This window comes from Somniosus microcephalus, chromosome 30 (genome assembly GCF_052327205.1).
Source record: "Somniosus microcephalus isolate GS21.2 chromosome 30, FLI_Smic_1.0, whole genome shotgun sequence".
In the NCBI taxonomy this organism is placed as follows: domain Eukaryota; kingdom Metazoa; phylum Chordata; class Chondrichthyes; order Squaliformes; family Somniosidae; genus Somniosus; species Somniosus microcephalus.
In genome coordinates this window covers 5,081,732-5,104,772 of record NC_141016.1, presented here as the reverse complement: position 1 = coordinate 5,104,772, position 23,041 = coordinate 5,081,732, and the positions used below count along the sequence as shown (strand labels likewise).

The following is a 23,041-nucleotide window of genomic DNA, read 5'->3' as shown; positions in this document are numbered from 1 at the left end:
TTCAGTGCTAGAGGTTATCTTAGGAGGTCATTCCAGGGTATGGTGTTAGAAAGCTCTGTCCTTTTACTACACGGCGAGCCTGCTTTAAATCTCTCCTACCTTACGTTTTTTGTTTCTTTAGCAAAGATTTCTAATGTAGATGTTGCAAGCTCACTGAAATCTCACCAGGATCTGAACACTGCGGACACCAAAAGCTCAAGATCACGGTGTTTTCGAACAGTTTTTAAGCATTACTGAGAAAATAATTCCACGTGAACAAGGTTCGGGGTTGTTTGCTCGCTCTATACTGTTTAGGGGATTTGACGACTGGAATCCTAATACATACCCAACTCACAGAAGTGATTCATCAAAAAGTCATGTGAACAGTAATCTCGAACAGTTAATGAAGCAGAAACACCCAGTGCCCTTGTACTACATTCCTAGCTACACCATTCTTACACAGGTGCTGGTTAACCTGTGTGTGTTTTTTTTTCACTTTTCTTCATTGAACTCTCAACAGAGTACACTCACATGTACATTTTACGGAGCCAGTGGACACTTAACGAGACATTCACAAATACTGTGTCAACTTGCGCAATCACATTTCAATTAATACATTTCAACAACAACTTGTATTTATATAGCGCCATTAACGTAGTAAAACATCCCAAGGCGTTGCGCAGGAGTATTTTAAGACAACAAATTTGACACCGAGCCACATAAGGATATATTAGGGAAGGTGACCAAAAGCTTGGTGAAAGAGGTAGGTTTTAAGAAGCGTCTTAAAGGAGGAGAGAGAGGTAGAGAGGCGGAGAGGTTTAGGGGGGGAATTCCAGAGCTTAGGGCCCAGGCAGCTGAAGGTACGGCCACCAATGGTTGAGCGATTATAATCAGGGATGCTCAAGAGGGCAGAATTAGAGGAGTGCAGATATTTCCCTCATACGTTTCCTATATTACAACAGTGACTACACTTCAAAAAGGTGGTCGTGAAAGGCGCTATAGAAATGCCAGTCTTTCTTTTAATTCAAACTTTGACATCTGAATGCATTTATAGAATCATACAGGACAGGAGGCCATTCGGTCCATCGTGCCCGCTCTTTGAGAGAGCTCTAATTAGTCCCACTATCCCACACTCTTTCCCCATATTCTTGCACATTTCTCCTGTTCAAGTATATATCCGATTCCCTTTAGAAAGTTACTACTGAATCTGCTTCTGCCAGTTTTTCAGGCAGTGCATTCCAGATCACAACAACTCGCTGCATAAAAAAAGTCTCCTAATTTTCCCCCTGGATGTTTTGCCATTTATCTTCAATCCGTGTCCTCTGGTTACCGACCCTCCTGCCACTGGAAAGTTTCTCCCTATTTACTCCACCAAACCCTTTCATGATTTGGAACAGCTCTATAAAACCTCCTCTTAACCTTCTCTGCTCCAAGGAGAACACGTCCTCAACTTTTCCATTACAAATTCCATGTCCACAAGTATAATGGTAGCTACCTATGTCAACTGGTCACGCTGTAATTACACCTGCCTGCTCGTCCTCCTGTTGCAGCACCACCACTGGCGGGAGGCTGTGATTACAGCGTGGCAAGTTCACACGGCCAGTTTCCATTATAAATATGGAGTTAGGAATTTAGGACAGCGTGTATGACTTTAAAATGGAGACTGAATTCCACCTGTGGGCCCCGGTCAAATTGTCCCCTGCCCTCTAACCTTGCTTCACCTGAAGGCAACACTTGGTCTTGATGCCCCAGGTGCAATGATACGGGAGCTCGACTGGTATATTTTAATGAAACCACTATAGCTTTTGATTGTATGTCGCATGTGGGAGGAATGCATTGATGCATCCAGGTTTCTTGGCAGAACTGCACTTGCACTGGTTGTTCCAACAGCACCTCCCAAACCCGCGAACTCTACCACCTAGAAGGACAAGGGCAGCAGGCGCGTGGGAACACCACCACCTCCAAGTTCCCCTCCAAGTCACACGCCATCCTGACTTGGAAATATATCGGCCGTTTCTTCATCGTCACTGGGTCAAAATCCTGGAACTCCCTCCCTCGCAGCACTGTGGGAGTACCTTCGCCACACGGACTGCAGCGGTTCAAGAAGGCAGCCCACCACCCACCACCTTCTCCAGGGCAATTAGGGATGGGCAATAAATTGCTGGCCTTGCCAGCGACGCACACATCCCAGGAACGAATAGACAAAATGCTGAAGACAACTGGTTTGGTCTTGGGTGGTCCCCTGTTTAAAATAAACGGAAGAAGTCACACAACACCAGGTTATAGTCCAACAGTTTTATTTGAAATCACAAGCTTTCGGAGCGCTGCTCCTTCGTCAGGTGAAGTGGAGCGATGCATAAAGACACAGCTTATATAGTCAGAGAATAATGCCAGATGATTACAGGTAATCTTTCTAACTGCCATTTATCACACCTCGGCAGAGAGATAATCACAGCAATCAAAGGTGTGAATGGTGTCCAAACAGGTTAGTCAGGAAAACATTACATTAAAGAACAATGAGGTGGGGTCACAAGAGGTCAAATGTCGCAGATGCTGGGGTCTGTATGAAAAACAAAAACAGAAAAAAGCATTGTTTTCCTGACTAACCTGTTTGGACATCATTCACACCTTTGATTGCTGTGATTATCTCTCTGCCGAGGTGTGATAAATGGCAGTTAGAAAGATTACCTGTAATCATCTGGCATTATTCTCTAACTATATAAGCTGTGTCTTTATGCATCTCTCCACTTCACCTGACGAAGGAGCAGCGCTCCGAAAGCTTGTGATTTCAAATAAAACTGTTGGCCTATAACCTGGTGTTGTGTGACTTCTTACATTTGTCCACCCCAGTCCAACACCGGCATCTCCACACCATAAAATAAACGGGTTAACACTTGTGTGATGATAGTGCCTGTAGGAAAGGTGTATGGGCACGATAAATACTCCGATGTGAACTTCAACTATCAGAATTTCGATCCTACAGTCTCTGAACTAGAAATGGAATAAATTTACTTTCGGCTTTGTTGCGTGATCCGTTTATTACTGATAATTGCCAACTGATTAATTAATTGGATTCTTATCTTTTTTTTTCTTCGTTGCCTAGCAGGGCCGCCAGATGGAATCAACTTTTTGAATCGGAGTTGCTATGGCAACCGGGGATGCCTTGCACTTCCAATTCAAACTTCACTGTCTGGAGAATAAACCTCCGCCTGCCTCGCCGTTAATATCTCATCCAGCCGAGGGCACCATGGGAAGCGTTAGCAGTCTCGTATCGGGCTGCAATCTCCACGACAGACAGTGCAAAGCCTTTGACTACAGGAACAGGAAAGCTTCCCACCTTCAGAAGCTGATCAGGCAACAGGATGGGCTGCTGAAATTCGACGCCAGCCGCGGGCCAACCGCCAACAGCTCAAAAATGAACTCCAAGTGCGAGAGAACCGAGGACTTTTTCTACATCAGCATAAGCCAAACAAATGGGCGGACAAAGATGGGCAAGCCCAAAAACTGTGCTGCAGGCCTGGCGCCTCAGAAAGATGGGCCCGTCATCATGGACATCAAAGGACCTCCACCAAAACTGGTACCATTCTCTGGCCAGCTTGAACAGGTGAGTACTCGGTTTCACCAATCAGCCTACGCTGCAACAGTGACTCCACTTCAACAGTACTTCGTAGGATGTAAAGCGCTTTGGGACATCCTGAAGTCATGAAAGGCGCTCTATAAATGCAAGTCTCTTTCCTTCTTTCTACTTATTTATCAGGGACAAAATAGAATGTCACCAGCCCCTCATGGAGACTGACGGAACTCCACTTGAAAACGGTGGGATCCAGTTGTGTGAATTTTCGGGTCCAATGTTTCAAGCGTGGTTTAGTTGGCCTGCGTGTTGGAGCACACCTTTAAACCCTAGCAACAATAAGCGGCTCATGATACTGTAAGGTGGGATGAGAAAGATCACGAACACTCGCTTCACCCTCAATGTCCGTGGGTTGCAATCTTTTGCGAGCGTGAAAGCGGCAACTGGAAAATCCTGTATTTTTTATTTCTTCAAGTAGCCTAGTGAGGAAAAGCACGCAACGGAGCCCTGGCGGACACTGAAACATTCTCATCTGCCTGCCAATACGATGAGTTCAAGACCAAGCCTGCACTCCCCCATTGCTACACCTAGTTACATAGACTTTACAGCACAGAAACAGGCCGTTCAGCCCAACTGGTCCATGCTGATATTCATGCTCCACACGAGCCACCTTGCTTCATCTCACCCTTTTTACCATATCCTTCTATTCCATCCCCTTGAATGCATTTATTCGTCTCAACCATTCCATGTGGTCACGAGTTCCACATTCGAACCACTCACTGGGTAAAGGGGTTTCTCCTGAATTCCTTATTGGATTTATTAGTGACTATTTTAGATAGATGGCCCCGAGTTTTGAACTCGCCCTTGATTTTGTGCTGCTTTTCTGTGTGCCTGTTTTCAAACTATTCATTTATTGATTTCCTAGTGGAGCTCCCGTGGCATTGCTCATGAGCCAGATGATCCTCCTGTTCCTGAAATGATTCCAGAGTTATCGGCTCCATCACTCTAAAGTCCACCCCAAGCGTTGATCACTCTCTGCATGAAGAACCTCTTGTTATAAAAGTTAACTTTTACTAGTTTGAACCTCTGTCTCCTTGTCCTACTCCAACCAGCTCAAAGGCTTAGAAAGAAAAAAACTGCATTGATATGGGGCAGTGGTTCTCAAACCTTTTTGGATGAAGGACCCCTTTTCAAATGGATTAGTAATCACGGACCCCCATCTATATTGGCCCACCACCAGCCTTGGTGACTGTGGGTCTAACTGGCGAATTTCGTGTCACTCTCGGCGCTGCTCCACGCGTGCTCCCCTCCTAGGGGAGGCAGCCAGCCCACTCTGCGCTGCACATGTGGCGGTCACAATACGCTCCCGCCTCCCGGCTCGCACCAAGCACACCTCTGGCCGCCGCACACTCTTGACGTTGCCCGCCCTGCTCAGGAAGCAGTTTCACATTGTTTCGCGGACCCGTTTGAGAACCGCTGATACAGGGTCTCATCACATCTCTCAGGACAATCCCCAAGTGCTTTACATACTTTTTATTTGTTCTTGGGATGTGTGCAACACTGGCAAGGCAATGTTTATTGCCCATCCCTAGTTGCTCCCGAGGGACTGGACTCACATGTAGAGGAGACCAGGTCGGGTGGCAGGCTCTGTTCTCAAAAGTGAACCAGTTGGGTTTTTAACATCAATCTGGCATCTTTCATGGTCACAAATGGCCAGATTTATTGAAATCAGTTTCACAACTTGAGATATGAGCTCACAAACCTCTAGGTGGTTTGTCCAGTACCATAGCCACTAGGCTACCACACTCAATTAATTACGTTTGAATTTTCACAGTAAGATCCCACAAAACAGCTTTGAAGTCAATTAGGCGATGGTGTTGCTTGAAGGAATAGCGTTGATCAAGATACGTCCCCTGATCATCTTTGAGCGGTGGTATGGGATCTTTAGCGTTCACCTGAACAAGCCTCATTTAATACCTCATCCAAAAGCACAGGGGCCTGGAAATTCCACTGGGGTTTTTCGATCTCCCGCAGGAACCGGCAGAAACCCCGGAGAAATGGGGTGATCGGCCATTTGCGACCTTTCTCCGGGATTTCTACTGAAGTTGCGGCGGAAGACCAGAGGACCACCATGGAAATTCCACCCCGGGATCTCCAGTGGTGCATCATTCTCTCCATACCGTGACAATGTGTCAGCCTAGATTACACGCTCAAATCCTCGAGGTGAGCGCGCTACCAACTGAGCCAAGCTAACCCTCAAAGGAAGAACTTTCATTCATATAGCGCCTTTCACAATCTCAGGACATCCCAAAGCGCTTTACAGCCAATTAATTACTTTTACTTTTGAAGAGCAGTCACTGTTGTAATGTAGGAAAGGCGGGAGCTAATTTTGCGCACAGCAAGCTCCCACAGACAGCTATGTGATAATGACCAGATCATCTGTTTTTAGTGACGTTGATTTGAGGGATAAATATTGGCCCTAGGACCCCGGGGATAACTCCCCTGCTCTTCTTCAAAATAGTGGCTGTGGGATCTTTTATGTCCACCTGAGAGCAGACGGGACCTCGGTTTAATGTCTCATCTGAAAGCCGGCACCTCCGACAGTTCAGCGCTCCCTCAGCACTGCAGCGGAATTTATGGTTGAGGAATGGACAGAGACATAGATACATACATAGATACATAGAAGATAGGAGCAGGAGTAGGCCATTCGGCCCTTCGTGCCTGCTCCGCCATTTAATGAGATCATGGCTGATCCTTTAATTCAGTATCCCGTCCCCGCCTTCTCTCCGTAACCCTTAACCCCTTTTGCCCGTAGAAATATATCTAATTCCCTCTTAAATATATTTAATGAGCTGGCGTACACTGCCCTCTGTGGCAATGAGTTCCACAGGTTCACCACTCTCTGAGTGAAGAAATTCCCCCTCATCTCTGTCCTAAATGGTTTAGCCCTTATCCTTAAATTATGTCCTCTAGTTCTGTTCTCACCCGCCAAGGGAAACATTCCTTCTGCATCCAGTCTGTCTAGACCTGTCAGAATTTTATACACTTCTATGAGGTCCCCTCTCAATCTTCTAAACTCCAGTGTGTACATCCCTAAACTACATAGTCTCTCCTCATAGGTCATTCCCGCCATTCCTGGTATCAGCCTGGTGAATCGCCGCTGCACCCCCTCCATGGCAAGAACATCCTTCCTCAGATGAGGCGACCAAAACTGTACACAGTACTCGAGGTGTGGTCTCACCAGTGCCCTGTACAGCTGCAGCAAGGTATCCCTGTTCCTGTATTCTAACCCTTTTGCTATGAAGGCCAGCATACCGTTTGCCTTCTTGACCGCCTGTTGCACCTGCATGCTCGCCTTCAGTGACTGGTGTACAAGAACACCCAGGTCTCTCTGTACTTCCCCCTCTCCCAATCTATTGCCATTTAAATAATAATTTGCCCTCCCGTTCCTGCACCCAAGGTGGATAACTTCGCACTTGTCCACATTATAGTGCATCTGCCATTTATCCGCCCAATCGCCCAGTCTGTCCAAATCGCTCTGGAGCTTCCTGGTCTCTTCCTCTGAGCCCACCCCACCTCCTAGTTTAGTGTCGTCTGCAAATTTGGAAATGCTGCATCCGACTCCCTGATCCAGGTCATTAATGTAAATTGTGAACAGCTGGGGGCCCAGGACAGATCCCTGTGGTACCCCACTTGTTACTGCCTGCCATTCAGAAAATGAGCCGTTTATTCCAACTCTCTGTTTTCTATCTGACAGCCAGTTCCCTATCCACGCCAAAACTTTCCCCTTTATCCCATGAGCCTCAATTTTCCATGCTAATCTTTTATGTGGGACCTTATCGAAGGCCTTTTGGAAGTCCAGGTACACCACATCTACTGGCTCTCCCCCATCTATTCTACCAGTTACTCCCTCAAAAAATTCCAATAGATTAGTCAAGCACGATTTACCCTTTGTAAATCCATGTTGACTCTGTCCTATCCTGTCCCCATTTGCTAAGTGCTCCGCTATTTCATCCTTAATGATGGACTCCAGCATTTTGCCCACAACTGATGTAAGGCTTACAGGTCTGTAATTACCTGCTTTTTCCCTACCCCCCTTTTTGAATAGTGGGGTAACGTTAGCTACCCTCCAATCCATCGGCACTGTTCCCGAGTCTAATGAATTCTGAAAAATCATCCTTAGTGCATCCGCTATCTCTAGGGCCACCTCCTTCAGTACCCTAGGATGCATGTTATCAGGCCCTGGGGATTTGTCCACCTTCAATCCCTTTAGCTTCCTTAACACCATATCCTTAGAGATATTGATTTGCGTCAGTTCCTCCTTTGCCAATGTCCCTATTTTTCCCGATATCCCAGGGAGGTTTTTTGTGTCTTCCTTCGTAAAGACTGACCCAAAGTATGCATTTAGTTGATCTGCCATTTCCTTATTTCCCATTATATATTCCCCCGTATCTGACTGCAATGGACCAACTTTGGTTTTCACCAGTCTTTTCCTTTTGATATATTTATAAAAGCTTTTGGAGTTAGTTTTTATATTTTCCGCCAGCTTGTTTTCGTAAGCTATTTTGCCCCTCTTGATCATGCCCTTTGCCCTCCTTTGCTCTATCTTAAACTGTTCCCAATCTTCCGCTCTGGCGCTTTTTTTGGCTATTTTATACGCCCTATCTTTGGATTTTATGCTGTCTCTAATTTCCCCTGTTATCCACGGTTGAGTCACCTTTTTAGATTTCCTTTTATGCCAGATTGGTATAAACAATTTTTGCAATTTTGTCATTCTATCTTTAAATGTTTGCCATTGTTTATCTACCTCCAGTCCTCACAGACTGATGATAGTGAGGTGAAAGATAGGTAAGATATAATATGAGTGAGATTAACCATTTCTTATAATATTTCTGTAGGGCGTTGAGAAAAGCATCGTCAGGCCGACAGCATTTAAGGCAGTGGCACCTAGAAATGGCAGCACCAATCGCGATTGCCCCTTGGAAAACCAGGCGAGCCTAAACCTTGCATATCAGGGAAATGTGTTGAGGCCAGCTAACCACTCAGGAAAGCAGAAAGGTCAAGACCAAAAGCACACAAACCATTCAGGAACATTGTCTGACTCAGGTAGAAATTCCATGTCCAGCCTCCCGACTCACAGCACGGGACACAGTTGCAGGACAGACCCTACTGGTGCTCCAACCGGTCTTCTCAGCAGGTTTGGAGGCTCTGCTCAGCACATTGGCCAGGCAGCTGGCTCTCTTGGTGGCATCTTGAACAATGTCACCACCAGCACATCTACCTCGGATCGTGGGCACTGTCCGACCAGCAAAAGCATGAACTTTAACCAGGCCCAACCTCTGTCGCAGGGTGCTTCTTGTGGCCGCTCACCCCTTTCCACCAGCAAATGCGTTGTTCAGGATCTTGAGCAGAAACTGGCGGGGAAAGAAGCAGAATTGCAGCAAGCCCTGGGCGAGAAGGAACCGGGCGCCCTCCGCACCTGCGAGGAGAAGCAGAAGCACCGTGAGCAGAGGTGCGGCACTAAAATGAAGCAAGCCTCTCAAAAGGCCCACAGAACCCACCAGCTCCAAGTCATCCAACTCCAGCAAGAGAAGAAGCTGCTCGAGGATGACTTTGCCCAACTGCGGCAGGAGCGGGACAAACTGAATGCCAAATGCAAATCCTATGAAAGGGAACAAACTGAACTCGCTCCAAGACTGGAAGAAACTAAATGGGAGGTAGGTCCACCAGTACTTGTCGGAAAAGTTAAAAAAAATAACGTTACGGCAACAGGAACATAGAATATAGAATTGTATGGATAATAACGCAACAACCTCCTGCCACAATGGTTGTGAGGTTGGTTTTGTTCGCCACTTCTTTATGAAATTAGTAAAGCTTCATGCAGTTTGGGAACCTTATGAATTAAGTGATGTATGAAAACTACTAGGCACTTGGTCAGCGTATTAAACAAGGCTTTAATCGACTGTTTCACAGCATGGAGGTCTAGTTATCCTTCACTAGTCCCTGTTTACAAAATGTCCCTGAGCAAGCTGGACCCGTGCCCGAGTATTTATACTCTCCCTGGACAGCGCCACCAGCAGGCCGCCCAGTATATTTCATAAGTCCTTTCTACATGAATAGCACGATTTATGTCATTAAGTACATTTAAAACGGAAGAAGTTCGTTGAAAAGTTAACAGAATCGATTGAAATGTTAAAGCGAAATTTGAACTTTACGTCAAGCTTTCTGGCCGTCATAAGATTGGTGCTACACCAGGAGAGCAACTTTGTAAATGCATGCTGCCGAATGGCTAAAGCACTGGCTGTATGCTGCATATTTTTACACATCCTGCTCATGTTACAAATGGTATGAAGTAAGATCAGTCCAAACTAACCCAGTTTAGCTTTCAATCAAATATTGGCCAGGCAGTGACAGCTGAATATATCTTGTTTTTGCTGCTTGCAAACAAGAAATAATGGAACAACAACAGAAAATGCTGGAAACACTCAGCAGGCCAGGCAGCATCCGTGGAGAGAGGGGAACAGAGTTAACGTTTCAGGTCGGTGACCCTTCGTCAGAACTGGACAAGGCTAGAGATGTAATACAATAGCAAAATACTGCAGATGCTGGAAATCTGAAATAACAACAGTAGAGATGTAATAGATTTTTAAGCAGGAGGGGAAAGGGGGAGGGGAGGGGGGGAACAGTCTGTGCTAGGGTCGGAGGCAGGAGAGATTAAATGTTGTAAATGGGGATGGCAAAAACAATAACAGCCTGAAAAATGGGGGTCCGGGGTTATTGAGTTCAACAATTTCAGACTAACCCCTACCCCCATTTTTCAGGCTGTTTATGTTTTTGCCATCCCCATTTACCACATTTTATCTCTCCTGCTTCCTCCCCTCCCTCTTCACCTGCTTAATATCTGTTACATCTCTAGCCTTGTCCAGTTCTGATGAAGGGTCCCAGACCTGAAACGTTAACTCTGTTTCTCTCTCCACCGATGCTGCCTGGCCTGCTGAGTGTTTCCTGCGTTTTCTGTTGTTATTTCAGATTTCCAGCATCCGCAGTATTTTGCTATTGCAAGGAATATGGGATGATAAGCGTCTTCAAGCAGCCTTCAGGACATCCGTCCTCATTACACCCTGTCGCTGTGCCATTTTATGCACAAAAAGAAAATGTATACTCCTTTTATATGAGTTTGTTGATAAATATGCTCCTGGTAACACGGTAAAGACTATCTTTGCAGGAGGGAAGTTATGATACAGCACCACTTGCTGCTGCTTCCCATTCGGAGCCCTGGAACTCTCCATTGTGTCTCATCGTATAAACGTTATAGAAAATTACATGGTCGGCAGTGTGCTATTTTCAGTATTTTTTCTCTCCCCATCCATTCCTGGATGTATTGACTCCCTGACCCATGACGCACAAAGGCTCCAGTGGGTGCACCCTCGGAGATTTTGCTCTATTGGCCATTCTTCAAGCATGAACCGAAGGAGTGAGCATTGGCAGGCCATTAGACTGCGGGGACAGAACTGCCAAACCCCGTCCTGCCCTCTACCAACGTCCATACATGCTCACTTTCAGCAGGGGCTGCGAGATAACGAGCAGGAGCGGGAAACCCGGTTGATTTTACCTCTCCAGCGCCAAAGGCCACTCAGGCCAATTGCAGCGCGCCATTCAGCGCCCGGAATGCCAACCATACCAAGGTCAGCTAGCTCATCACAGGCCAGGAATCAAACCTGGGCTCTTCCTGGCTACAATCGGTGCCAGTTTGCCTTTGTCAAATGAACCACCATGGGAGCTTGGCTGGAGGTGTTACAATGGACATCATCTGTCCTCCCGTGAACTCCCATGATTTCGCAGCCTTAATCGTATATTTTCACCTAAACTTGTGCTTATCCCAAGTTCTGCTGCCCGTATCTTAACTCATACCAAGGCCCGTTCACCTGTCACCCCTGTGCTCATTGACCTACACTGTCTCCCGGTCCGGCAACGCCTCAATTAAAAAATTCTCGTCCTTGTCTTCAAATCTCTCCATGGCTTCGCCCCTCCCTATCTCCATAACTTCCTACAAGCCTTCGCAATCTCTGCGCTCCTCCAATTCAGGCATCTTGCACATCCCGATTTTAATCACTCCACCATTGGCGGCCGTGCCTTCAGCTGCCTCGGCCCTAAGCTCTGGAATTGCCTCCCTAAACCTCTCTGCCTCTCTCTCATCCTTTAAGACGCTCCTTGAAACCTACCTCTTTGACCAAGCTTTTGGTCACCTGTCCTGATATCTCCTTCTGTGGCTCGGTGTCGAATTTTGATTGATAATCGCTCCTGTGACACGCCTTGGGACGTTTTGCTATGTTAAAGGTGATATATAAATGCAAGTTATTGTTATATGCAAACAGAATGCACAGTACTAACATGCGGATTATGCAACATTACTGTTTCAGGTTTGCCAGAAGTCTGGCGAGATCTCGCTTTTGAAACAGCAGCTGAAAGACTCACAAACGGAGCTGGCGCAGAAGGCCAACGAGGTCTTGTCTGTCAAGAACCAGCTGAGGGAGGCCAAAGGGAAGCTATCTTCTCGGGAGGAGACGGTTGAGGAACTGCAGAATTCGGTCCGGGCCAAGGTGAGAGAACTCGAGGTCTGTGAAAACGAGCGGCAGCGCATGAAGAACGCGGCTGACCTGCTGAGAGAAAAGGTCGGCCTGCTCGAGCGTGAGATCGCAGAGCTTAAACAGAACTTGACCAGCCGCAAAGAACTGAACCGCGCTGCAGCAAATGAAGCTGCTCCCGTGCACCCCCACACAGGCGCGGAGCCACCCCGGCAGCAGAGTGAGCAAGACTTTTCGGCTCTGCGGGGTCAAGTAGGAAGGTTGAAAGCCGAGCTGGAACGCGAGAAGCAAAAGAACCAAGAGCTTTTACGCAACTTTCAAAGGGAGCGGCTCCTGTGGCGAGCAGAGAAGGAGAAGGTGATCCAGTACCAGAAGCAGCTCCAGCAGAGCTACCTTGACATGCACCGTCAGAACCACAGCCTCGAGAGAGCCATCCAGCAGCTCTCAATTGAGCTGGAGGCGAGGGATCCTGTGGATAGCGAGGTGCAGAGTGCAGACATTCATTTTGAGGAGATCGTTGCTACCGCGATATAACAAAAAGCAGCTGCTTTTCAGCAAGGCCCAGTGTTGGTAATTGTGTGTGTGTGTATAGGACAGGGCTGTATATCAGTGAGTACTGATTCAGTGAAGTGTATCCTTTGCAAACCCACAACACTAGGCTTTCCAATGGATTTGATTTCAGAATGACTTAAGCTTTTCCCCCACCATATCAGTATGTAGATATGCACGCATGTGAAGTTGTTAAGGTGAAAGACAGTGTTGATTGAGGATTGGAACGATTCATTTTTGCACTTTTCACCCAATAGCTGCATCAAGCACTCCTAAGTTACACTACAAGCTCACCTGTTAAAAGTCATGCTTCAGGGATTGCACGTGGCAGTATTCTCCCATGTCAAGTACTCCATGCTTGGATCAGCTGATAGCAAACATTTTGCAACACGCAATTTTCGATTACATATTCACTGGGCTTTACCTGGTATGTGCCCACAGCGCACTGAACGAGGTTAAGGTGGCATAACGAGCTCTCAATTGTGCCCTTTTAAAAATGGTGTGGGGAGAAAGGGTCACAGCACAGCCTTTGAGAACAGAAAAATCCTATGTAAAATGGCAAGTGGTGGGACAGAGGGTGGGTGGGGCGGGGGGGGGGGGGAATACTTTTTAATTTTTTTAAAATGTAACTGCCTCAATTCTGTTCCAGAGTTGGAGGTCTCTTCCTCTCTCTCCATTATCAGCATCCATCATTTCAGACATAAAATACCCCAATACTGTGCATCTCACTGACAGGGGTGGCAATCCTCCCTTGGCTGCAACAACAACTTGTATTTATATAGCACCTTTAACGTAGTAAAGCGTCCCAAGGCGCTGCACAGGAGTATTTTAAGACAAAAAAATGACACCAATCCACACAAGAATAAATTAGGACAGGTGACCAAAAGCTTGGTCAAAGAGGTAGGTTTTAAGGAGCGTCTTAAAGGAGGAGAGAGGTGTAGCGAGGCGGAGAGGTTTAGGGGGGGAATTCCAGAGCTTAGGGCCGAGGCAACAGAAGGCACAGCCGCCAATGGTTGAGCAATTATAATCAGGGATGCTCAAGAGGGCAGAATTAGAGGAGCGCAGATATCTCGGGGGGCTGTGGGGCTGGAGGAGATTACAGAGCTAGGAAGGGGCGAGGCCATAGAGGGATTTGAAAACAAGGATGAGAATTTTGAAATCGAGGCGCTGCTTAACCGGGAGCCAATGTAGGTCAATGAGCACAGGGGGTGATGGGCGAACGGGACTTGGTGCGAGTTAGGACATGGGCAGCAGAGTTTTGGATGACCTCAAGTTGGCTGCCCTGGAAAGGTCTCCAAACTTTCTCCTCACTTGAATCCGTGCCCTTTGAGTGTGACTTCGAGCAATGGCCTGCTCGACCACTTCCTTCAACCCACTTTGTGATGCTCTTCGGGTCAGTTTGACTGCTGGACTGTTCTCTTCTAACTCACTGGCTCCAGCGACACATCCGCTGAAACATTACTAAACACCGGGGCGTGTGATGCACTCTGGCCACTCTCCTCCATCCAAAAACAGAAGCTAAACTGATCAGGTAAACTCTTCTTGAGAAAAAAATGCATGCTCCTTTAAAGTGCTGCTGCAGACCTTCATTTGCTGCAGCAATATAGGAAGTCCTGCCCCACACTAGGGAGCTACCAAATGCAGACTTTGTTAACCCAGGAGCTGGCTAGAAATATTTTTAACTAGGCCGTCCATTGAACTTTCAGCAGGGTCAGTATTCAACCAATGTGACGGGTGCAAAATCAAACTGCCTCCTGCCGAACGAACCTGTGCTACGACAGGAAAATCCGATATCTAATTTTTTTGTCAAAGGCAAAACTTACGAGGATTTAGTTCATTGATTGCACGCTTCCAGTAAGGGGCCAGCTCAAAGGGGGCACGGGGGTCAGAGAATCAGCACTGCAGTGCTGTAGCCGCATCCTGGCTCCCAGTCCCTTAAGACAGCAGGGATCGGTGAATTTATCCAATGTTTTCCAAGCTGCTGAAATATAGTATTGAACGGTTGCGGTCATTTCTGCCCATTGAATAAAAATATCAAATTTGCATAATGTTGTGTTAAGTTATTTCAATAAATTATGTCTCAGGCTTGGGTGAACCAGGCTGATTTGTATATGTAGTTAGATTTTGACTCGAGCTAGCCAAAGTCCATTGAACCTGGAGTCAGGGTGACTGAACCATGCGCATCAGTATTGCACGGGAAAACTTGACTTAGTTCCGAGGTTTTTTGGCTGCTTCTGTCCTTGGAGCTGAACAATTCCCACCATTTTATAAAGGAATGAACCCAAAGCAAAGGCCGCATAGACCAACAACACTGGGGTTTGTGCTCCTCATCATAAGTGTGAATAATGGCACTTCCTTCTGTTCTATTTATTTCTCCAAGTACTTTGGTAATATTGAGGACCAGAAATGCATCAGAAGTGGCCATGCGCAGGACCCTGGGATCTGTAGCAACGTTCCCGCTGAGGCGGTCCCGCGTAGGCCGCTCACCGGCTTCTGCAGGGAAAGAAACCGTGCATGTGCGAAAATTTGAATGGGCCGTGCACCCAGTTAAAGGGACCGTGCACTTAAAAAAAAAAAAAAAAATGAAAAGGGAACATTGATCAGTCGGTCCGTGTATTGCGACTGAACTGTCCCCACTTGACTGAAGGGAAAAAACCTGTCCTACCTTGGGCACTATTAATTTTTCAACGGTCTAAACAATAGAAGAACTCCAGGCAACTTGACTTGTCATATTTATCACTGTGCTGTTCGATCGGACAAAAAGCAGGGGGGGGGGGGGGACTAAGCACGACTGCTCTTTCAAAGAGCCGGCACAGGCACGATGGGCCGAATGGCCTCCTTCTGTGCCACGATCATCACAATAGCCACAAAGAAAATGTTAAATGCTGCAAAACATGACCTTACTCAAGAGGATTGTAGATAAAGTCAGCGTAGATTAATTTTTTTATTTGGAAATATAAATAGCATGAACAGAGCTGACAGAACCACTGTGTATTTCCAGTAACGTCTTGTGTTTCTGGCTACCTGCCTGCATCAGCTAGCAAGTCTAGTCGGAGAGAAACCCGCACAGCGTAAAGATTATGCTCTTCAAATGAAACAAAAATGATTTTGTTTCATTTGTTTTTTGCGTACTGTTTGAATTATCATCTTAAAGAGCCACGCTGGAGCAAAGAATGACCCGGTGCTGTGAAATGTTGGACTGTATGGTGATATTTACAATGCAGAAGAGGTCTTTTAAAAATAAATTGGTTGACAAACTTTAAGTCTTGTTTTGCATCTGTTACAGCAGCTTTATTTTATCTCACATTGTCTCCAAGACAAAGATAATCCACAGACCTGAATCTAACTGTAGTGTCTAGCCCGTCTGTACAAACAGAATTTGCATCTCACATAGACTTTGATCTCCCCCTTGTTTCAGCTGTTTCCACGACTCCTAAATGAAGCAGCCACATTTCCTCCAAGTCCAGTCCCAGTAGCACATATTTATTCTGAGGTTTCAAGAAAATAATGTTTCCTCATGTAGAACGTGACCCGTTGAAATTATTGCACCTATCCAACTGTTGTAAAACTACACTGCAGTCATTTGTTTAAAGTTTTTAAGCATCATGTATTATGTGCAAGTCATAGATTTACATAGAATATACGGCACAGAAACAGGCCATTCGGCCCAACCAGTCAGTGCCGACGTTTATGCTCCACTCGAGCCTCCTCCAATCCTTCCTCATCCAACTCTCAGTATAACCCTCGATTCCCTTCTCCCTCATATGTTTGTCCAGCCTCCCCTTAAATGTATCTATACTATTCGCCTCAACCACTCCCTGTGGTAGCGAGTTCCACATTCTCACCACTCTCTGGGTAAAGAAGTTTCTTCTGAATTCCCTATTGGATTTCTTGGTGACTATCTTATATTGATGGCCTCTAGTTTTGCTCTTCCCCACAAGTGGAAACATTCCACTCTAGCAAAACCTTTCATAATTTTAAAGATCTCTATTAGGTCACCCCTCAGCCTTCTCTTTTCAAGAGAAAAGAGACCCAGCCTGTTCATCCTTTCTTGATAGGTATAACCTCGCATTTCTGGTATAATAATCCTTGTAAATCTTTAGCACCCTCTCCAGTGCCTCTATGTCCTTTTTATAATATGGCGACCAGAACTGTACACAGCACTTGCATTTACAGAACACCTTTAATATCGTAAAACGTCCCAAGGTGCTTTAGGACTGTACAAACAGCATACAGCTGCTGCTGAAGTGTTCATCCTGAATGTATTTTTAATTAACCCGCTGAATCAATTGGTTGACAGCAGGGCAAAAGGGCGTCATGACCTTCACATTGCAATCTGAATGAAAGCATTTACAGCCTTAGGGAGAACTTCTTTCAGGTGAAGAATATATCGTATGAGCATGTTTATATCATAATCTGGTTTACTAGTCCAGTACGATAGGCTACTGTATCCAATAGATAGAATAGTGGGGGCAAAAATCTAATGGCCCGGGTATTCCGATCCCTACGGGTGGGTACGCATGGTGTACCCACTCGTAGGGACATTGGAAATGCTGGTTTCAAGTATTTCTGATTTATCAAGAATGCTCTTGACAGATCGGACACCTGCCCTGGAGAAGGGCCTCTGCGGGCGGAGAGTTCCGCTTTCTGGAGACCCTCCGCCCGCAGAAAACCCTTACAATTCTTACGCCTCGTGAAAGGTGCAAGGCCTGCTTTTACCAGGATAATAGTTGAAAAAAGTTTTTAAAAAATTAAAAAATTTCAGTCATTTATCATTTAAAAATACTTTAAAAAAGGTAAGTTTATTTTTAGCCCTGTAAACTATAATTTTTTTTTTCAAAAAATTAAATTTTTGTTTAAAATATTTAATTTATTGTAATTTCAACTAATTTTAAAAATGTGATTTAAAAAAAAATGTATTTAATATTTTAAAGTGTTTTTGGAGTGATCTCCATTCATATATTTGACAGGTCTATCTGTCAAGTGTATGAAGGCAGATTTCCTTCTGTGATTGGCTCCCCATGGCCCACGTGATCCCAGGGACGCTTGCGAACCGCCTGCGCCCCTGGGATACGCGGGCCCTGCACACTTGCAGTTCGAGAGGCCCAGCATCGGAACTATACGCACTTCGGGAGCCCTCAGGTAAGTACGTAGATTTTTTCCAGATCGGAGGCTTCCATTAACAATTGGATGCTACAATGGGGAGATTTTGGGCTATCTCTGAATGGATGAATTAAGATGGGCCAAATGGCCTTCCTCATCCATAATTAACTTGTGATCTGTTAGCTGTGTGCTAGGAATGGCCTGAAAGCGCACACTCAGGCGCATGGTATTGGGCACTGCAAGCAGCAGCATGTTGAAACACCCAACACACAATTCTCATCCTTGTTTTCAAATCCCTCCATGGCCTCACCCCATCTTATCTCTGTAACCTCCTCCAGCCCCTACAACCCTCCGCGATCTCTGCGCTCCTCCAATTCTGGCCTCTTGCGCATCCCCGATTTTCATCGCTCCACCATTGGCGGCCGTGCCTTCAGCTGCCCGGGCCCTGAGCTCTAGAATTCTCTCCCTAAACCTCGCTCTTCTTTAAGACACTCCTTAAAACCGACCTCTTTGCCCAAGCTTTTGGTCATCTGTCCCAATATCTCCTGATGTGGCTCGGTGTCAAATTTTGTCTGATAATCGCTCCGGTGAAGTACCTTGGGATGTTTTACTATGTTAAAGGCGCTGTATAAATGCAAGTTGTTGTTCTAATTGAATCATAAGATGCAGTTTTGATTCCCCCCGACTCTGCTGGCTTCTTGAGTGCAGCTGCACTATTGCAGGGAAAGGGGAAGCAATTCACTGAACCGTGAGGTACCTGAGGAGGCGACAAAAACACTAACAGGCTGGCCAAAATTCTCTCTTTTCCCCTCCTTTACTGAGCATTTACCCCTTGCTGTGGTATGGTTAAGACTTTTGTCCTTTGCTGTGGTACAGCTCCATGGGTGTCAATTGCCCTCTTGTATCCCGCCCACATGGCCGTTATTCTGTATGTGCCTTTAGTGGAGGAAGCATCACGGCTGACACATAGACACAGACACGCAGACACACACACACGCACGCAGACACACATGCACACACACACACACTCTCAGCAGGCGTCGCAAGAGAGCAATCAAGAACCTGGTCGAATTTCCCCTCCCTCATCCGGGGGCACTCAAGCAAATTGTCATGCTCCAATTATGCTGCAATAATTTCTATCAACAATAAAGAGATACTGTTTTGTCATATTGCCTGTTGGCGAGGATCCTCCCTGACCAGCTGAACACAGCCACACTTTGCACAGTGTGTTGTTTTGTAAACTACTGCAACAATGCACTTAAAAATACCCTATTTATTAGCTGTTTCTGCTCACATTTATTGTGCCCCACAGTCTGCACTTTTTTTTTTTTTTGAGACCCATCAGGTAAGTCCTCCTGATCTGTTCCCAGGCCTCCATGAATACTGCGCTGGAACCATGAGCAGCTCTATTTATACGTCCTCCAGTTTTCTCTCAATCCTCAATAGACTTTCTGCGATAAGGAGTTCCTCATGGGTACAAACCAGCCTCATTGTAACTTGCATTTATATAGCGCCTTTGACGTAGTAAAACGTCCCAAACCGCTTCACAGTAGCGTTATGAAACAAAATTTGACACCGAGCCATTAAAGGAGATATTAGGACCGGTGACCAAAAGCTTGGTCAAAGAGGTAGGTTTGAAGGAGCATCTTAAAAGGAGAGAGGCGGAGAGGTTTAGGGAGGGAATTCCAGAGCTTAGGGATTCTGCTGCTGAAGGCACGGCCGCCAATGGTTGTGTGATTAAAATCAGGGATGCTCAAGAGGCCAGAATTAGAGGAGCGCAGATATCTTTGCGGGGGGGGGGGGGGGGGGGGGTGTTGTGGGGCTGGAGGATATTACAGAGATAGGGAGGGGTGAGGCCATGGCAGGATTTGAAAACAAGGATGAGAATTTTAAAATTTTATAACTCAGTACGTTAGTTTAGCTGTTCAATCTCAGCTTGTCGCAGTGGACAAAAAAGGTGATTTTTTTTTTTAATGAGGTAGTGCACTACTGAATAGCTAACTAGGTAACACTATATCCCTCCAAAGAGTCCTTGCTGAGAGGAGACGTGAACAAGATGCGAGATTAAACTGTCTGCGACACAGGTAGGGCACGGAAGAGTTGGCCTATCTGGATCTGTTCTGCCCAGCTTGTAATTTGGAAAGAGCGAACCCACGACTATCAGGTTTCCAATAAATACAATGGGCTGGTAAAGGGGTTAAACACAGCCTGGGCAACACTGGAAGCAAGACACTGGAAGCTTTAGCAGCTCCTGCTGTGCAACCCGATTTTAAAATGTGAATGCCATAATTTAGCGGCAAGACACATATCTGAGGTTACGGCAGAGGCCTTCCCCTGCGCTTTGTTCTGTCCTAAGGGGATGCTCGTTAGGCCCACCAGCCATCTGTTAGTGCCAACACCGAGCTCTGCAACACCCAAGACTTAATCCAATCGGCGCTCAGCCCTTTGAAGGTAAAGTCACCAGGCATCTGGGTCCTTCCCCAACTAATGAGGCACCAAATTCAATGTCCCTGTCAAATCTGACGCATTCCCTTTTAGTTTATGTCTTTAAGGATTCTAACACAATGCCTCTGTTTATAAGTGACACTAACAGCATGTATAAACTCAGCCCCTCTACATAGATGAAACTTATTGAAGTGTTAGTTCAACAGAAACTGATTTTACAAAGAAAAAAAGCACATGCACACAGCACGACAGAACATTTCCCAATACCATCTCAACAGAACTGCAGGCAGGTCTTTATCCGGGGGCTGAAAGATTTTCCTGCATGAGATTTTTGTTCAAAAGCTCATTTACAATGTAAAATATCCCTGCAGAGTTAGAACCTCTGATTCTAACTTCAGATTGAAGAACTGAAAGTGAGCTGAGCATCTTTTTCAGAGAGGTATTGCTGTCTAATCTTCCTTCTGCCAGATATTTATTACAATAATAATTCGTGAACATTAATCATAAAGTGACAGTGAGATGCCTGATCCCCTGGTTACTCTCGATAAGTGACTGGAGCAATCATAATCTCTTAAGTACTGTCAATGTTTAATTATATCTAAGAGTGGTGTGAAACACGAAAATGCTTCAAATTATTTCAGCAGTTCATCATTCTGCAATCGGTTCACTGCCACAGATACATTTTGCTGTTGCTGTTTTTCAAAAGATGAGCGTGAATCTTTCATTGTGTTCTGGCTCTTGTACAAAGGCCATCAGTCATATAGCAGAGTTAGGAACAGGAACAAGGGCTACATTAAAACCCTACTACAGCATTTCCGTGCGTGTTTAGTTGATGAGGTAATTTAGGGGGGGGAGAAACAGGATAAGGACACAAGAAATTAAATCTTCCATGAGAAAAGGAGATTTGGCTCATAGAGCTCATCCGTCTGGTATTCCAGCTCACCCAGCCCAGCATCCAATTGGAAATTGAACTCCTCCCTTCGTCTTTGTTTCCAACAACACCTTGCATTTATATAGCACCTTTACTGCAGTAAAACATCCCAAGGTGCTTCACAGGAGCGATTATCAAACAAAATTTGACACCGAGCCACATAAGGAGATATTAGGACAGGTGACCATAAGCTTGGTCAAAGAGGTAGGTTTTAAAGAAGCGTCTTAAAGGAGGAGAGAGAGGGGCGTGGTGAGATTTAGGGAGGGAATTCCAGAGCTTCGGGCCCAGGTGGCTGAAGGCACGGCCGCCAATGCTGGAGTGAAAATCTGACCATTCCAAACACTTGTAACATTTGTAAAATATGGAGTAATCTTGTTTTAAATTTCCTCCTCCTGCAACTCCTTACCTAACAACGACGTATTTATACAGCGCCTTTAACACAGTAAAACTTCCCAAAGCGCTTCAGAGGAGCGTTAGAAGACAAAAAAAAGCAGCACTGTGGGAACACCTTCACCGGCTCAAGAAGGTGGCCCATCACCACCTTCTCAACGCCCACATCCCCTCAACCAATAACAAGAATTTTACATGTCATTCTGGGATCTTCACTGATAATTTGGGAATTAAATTCCACAACACTGGTGCACTTCAGCGGGGCCTGGAAACGAGCATCAATATATTAATTCCTTTACCTAGGTAGGTCATTTTTGTCCCATTAAAACTGAGACCGCACAGTGAAATGGTACGCAGGATGCACCAGCTAGTATTCAGCAGTACCGTGGAGCAGAAATGGGAGCCTTGTGAGGGAGGGGGTACAGCCTGACACATTGGTAGCACTGGGAGATGGTCCTGCAGTGTGACAGTACTGCAGTGGGGCTGCTGATGTTTGGTAGTATTGGGACGGGGTGAGGGGGGGGTGCGGGGGAGCGGTCCTTTGATTTGGCACCATTGTGGAGAGGCAATCTAAGGTTTGATGGAACCTACACTTCAAAAGTACTCAACTGGCTGTATAGCGCTTTGGGACGTCTTGAGGTTGTGCGAGGCGCTATAGCAATGCAAGTCTTTCTTTCAATGGTGGAATGCTGGCATTTGTCAGCAGTGAGGGGGAGGGGCAGGGCAGGACCCTGACACTAGGCAGGAATATTCCATGTCTGGCACCACTGCTTTCTGACTTTGAGGGCTCTCTGTAAAACCTGAACTTGGTGTTTTGGGATGGGATCTGTATCTCAGTGTCTCACAACTGTAAGAAACATTTTAATTGCTATCAACAAAACACAGGTAGTAATTAGAACTTTCAAAATTCAGCTCATTTTGGAAAAAAAAAATCACAGTAAATGAGGACAGACACTGTGCAACAACTCTTAGTAATTGGAGAGTTTACATTAGAAAATAACAGGAGATAATCAGAGGCTGTTTTATCAATAACTGTTCAACTGACGCAAGCGACATGTAGTAATTAGAAGCAGTTTGGTGCAAAATGCAATGTTTTCTTTTGAAAACTAAACTCAAGTTACAAAATACCTTGTCTCTTGCAGCTTAACACACTTGTTCAAGTTTACTGAATACACAACATCTACAACAGGTATGTAATCAGCAGCCTGAGCTCTTCCCTTGCGCGCGCGCTCTCTCTCTCTCTCACCCACACAAAACGTCCGTGTGTTAAGAAAAACACACAGCTCCTCTGTTTAAAACACTCAAAAAGAAGCAAGTTGCCTCGCTTCCTACTCGGCTGAATGATGCACGGGATGGATATCACCTAAACAGGAAATAATGTAACTAAAAAAATGTGCAATAAAATAAGTTTGAAGTGTTAATAGTCTATTAGAGGGTTATATGCTTCGGTTCTTTTGCAGACATCTGTAATTTAAAATGTTTCAGCCG

General features: G+C 45.7%; 1 protein-coding gene across 1 annotated transcript; it reads left to right on the top strand.

The window, feature by feature from the left end:
* Positions 1-2,843: 2,843 nt before the first annotated feature.
* On the top strand, positions 2,844-12,717 carry LOC147097872 (leucine zipper putative tumor suppressor 1-like). Its single transcript, XM_085970911.1, has 3 exons — positions 2,844-3,583; positions 8,449-9,267; positions 11,971-12,717. Exons 1-3 carry the CDS (start codon positions 3,125-3,127, stop codon positions 12,667-12,669), a joined length of 1,977 nt encoding a protein of 658 aa, XP_085827037.1. The 5' UTR covers positions 2,844-3,124; the 3' UTR covers positions 12,670-12,717.
* Positions 12,718-23,041: the final 10,324 nt, after the last annotated feature.